Source organism: Varanus komodoensis, unplaced genomic scaffold (assembly GCF_004798865.1).
Source record: "Varanus komodoensis strain SLA01 unplaced genomic scaffold, ASM479886v1 scaffold58, whole genome shotgun sequence".
NCBI classification, from domain to species: Eukaryota; Metazoa; Chordata; class Lepidosauria; order Squamata; family Varanidae; genus Varanus; species Varanus komodoensis.
Window position 1 is genome coordinate 2,865,517 of NW_025336197.1, and position 2,266 is coordinate 2,867,782.

General features: G+C 41.5%; 1 protein-coding gene across 1 annotated transcript in view; it reads left to right on the forward strand.

Moving 5' to 3' along the window:
• LOC123033061 (ubiquitin-conjugating enzyme E2 E2) overlaps window positions 1-1,777 on the forward strand; it is a 142,864-nt gene extending 141,087 nt beyond the window's left edge. Inside the window, exon 6 of the mRNA XM_044449407.1 lies at window positions 1,041-1,777. Within this exon, the coding sequence (XP_044305342.1) occupies window positions 1,041-1,138 (98 nt within the window). The 3' untranslated portion in view covers window positions 1,139-1,777. The remainder of the gene's footprint in view (window positions 1-1,040) is intronic.
• Window positions 1,778-2,266: the final 489 nt, after the last annotated feature.

Sequence of the window (2,266 nt, forward strand, 5' to 3'; positions counted from 1 at the left end):
CCCCCCCCCCACGCCCCAAGCACGATCATGGCCATCTCCCCACTCAAGGAGGGGAGGAGATGGCCGTGAGTGCGGCTGCCACCCAATGCTGAATTCGTGACCTAATTCAATTTTTTAATGAAATTTTTGTTTGCGACCCGATTTGGTAGTGAACTGAGGCGTTCGTGAGCCGAGGTACCACTGTAGTCACTGACTTGATGTAACCCTGAGCTTTGCAGATACCTAGAAAAAGTAAGAAAAAGACCCTGTTGAAGAATGAACAGACACATGATGACTCAGTGGCATGGTATGTTGATTGACTAAGAGGCAAAAACAATCAGGTGGGAGGGAGAATTGAAGGAGCAGCTGAAAAGAAAGGAGAAAGGAAGAGAGATGCAGACCTAAAATGTGTAGAAGGAACTACCTCATTGGATAGGTCATTTCCAGTTACACATTAAGAAAATATTTTAAAATGTCCCCAAGGAATTAAAAAAATGCTGCTTGTAGACATCAAAACAGGAACCCACACTTTTAAGTTAGCTGGGGTTAGGCACAAGTTTGTCTTCCTAATCTACCCCACAAAACAAAAATAGAGCAATGAAATCTAAAATTCCTCAATGAGACAAGAACCTCCCACCTCAGCACAAAAATGCTGAAGGGAAATAAAGGAAACCAGAGGTGAATGAATGGAGCAGATGTAACCCTGAATAGAAGCCCTCCGCATTTCAGCATTTATTTGCAGGGCTTCACTTACATAATACTGTTAGCTCTGCCTGCTTCACATGCTGCCAAATGGGCTGATGTTGCAGTGACCTATGCGTATGATGGTGTAATGGGCAGATTTTGAAGCTGAAACACAGCAGCACAACTCAGCGAGCAAGCCCTCAAACCAGACCAGAGCGCAGGCAGACTTGCAAGTGCACAAGTCTAGCTCTGTTCTCCCTTTATCCTAAATTCAATTTGACATCGTGTGAGGAAAAGGATATTGCCTTTGTCTTACACTCAGAGTAAGCATAGCATTTCGAGTTTGCAAGTGCTTGACTGTTTTGCTTTCTTTGCAGCTGACCCGCTGGTTGGAAGTATTGCTACTCAGTACATGACTAACAGAGCAGAGCATGACAGGATGGCCAGACAGTGGACCAAGAGATACGCTACATAGGAGTCTGCTGTACAGCATGCTGGACCTGTGCAAGCACATTCACCAAGTGCATCAATAGCCCCCCGTCCCTTATTTTTATTACATTTTGAAGCATTTTGTGACAACGTTGGCTCCCTTCCTCCCCCCTTTATTTTTATTGTTTATTTTATTTTTTCTGTTCAACTTGAAAGTTGTATCTTGAAAATATGGATTGGGAATTTTGGATTACAGTGCAAGGAATGTTGGATCTGTAATAGTATAGAGCTTTATCGCAAAGCTTTGTATTAATGTATTTTTTTTCTTTTGTGTGTCTTTGGGAAGAACAAGCAAACAAACAGAACTTTATCTTGTTTCTACTTAAATGTAGTGTTTAGGGTTATTTTTTTGTACGGAAGTCTCTAATGGTGGGTGCATGCTACTGGGAACAGGTTTTGTATAAAAAGCATAAAATCAAGAATCACTGTGCATTACTAAGACTGTGTTTTAACACTAGCCTTCTGTTTCCCAAATACAAGGCTACTGGGTTAAACCAGATATGTATTTTGATTTACTTAAAATAAAAAGTGCTTGTAAATTTCTTAGGGACCTGCCACTTTTGACTGTGGATCAGTTGATGTACACTTGTATTATTAAAGCACTCAATAAAAACACTGTGGCTCATACATGTGCTTCTTGTAAGGCACTGTTTTACTCCTTGTGGGATACACCCAGGTCAGCACTGCATGTTTCTGAACCTGCATATGACTAGGAAGTCAATTGCTCTGTGTGGTTCTGAACTACGTGTTTTTTAAGTAGCCTGCTCCAGTGTGCCATTTGTAGATTAATCCTGACAGAAAATGGGGAATACAACACATTTGTTTCATTGCCTTTTGTTAGAGCGCCTGATCATCTTCTCCCATATCCTCAAGATAGCACTGGCAGGATTTAATAGCCTAGATGCCTCATTGCTCTGTGAAACCCAACCCACAAGTTGCAATTCCAGCATTCAAAGTGCAGTCACTATTGATATGCTCCCTGATTTTACCTGGGACAGCATCTGCTTGATCAGCGTTTAAAAACATTTCGGAATCTGTCCTGAAATGCTTAACTTACCAGGTAAGGAGTTGTTCGCATTGCTATGCCAGTTCTGTTTTTTTAATGTGGAAAGTC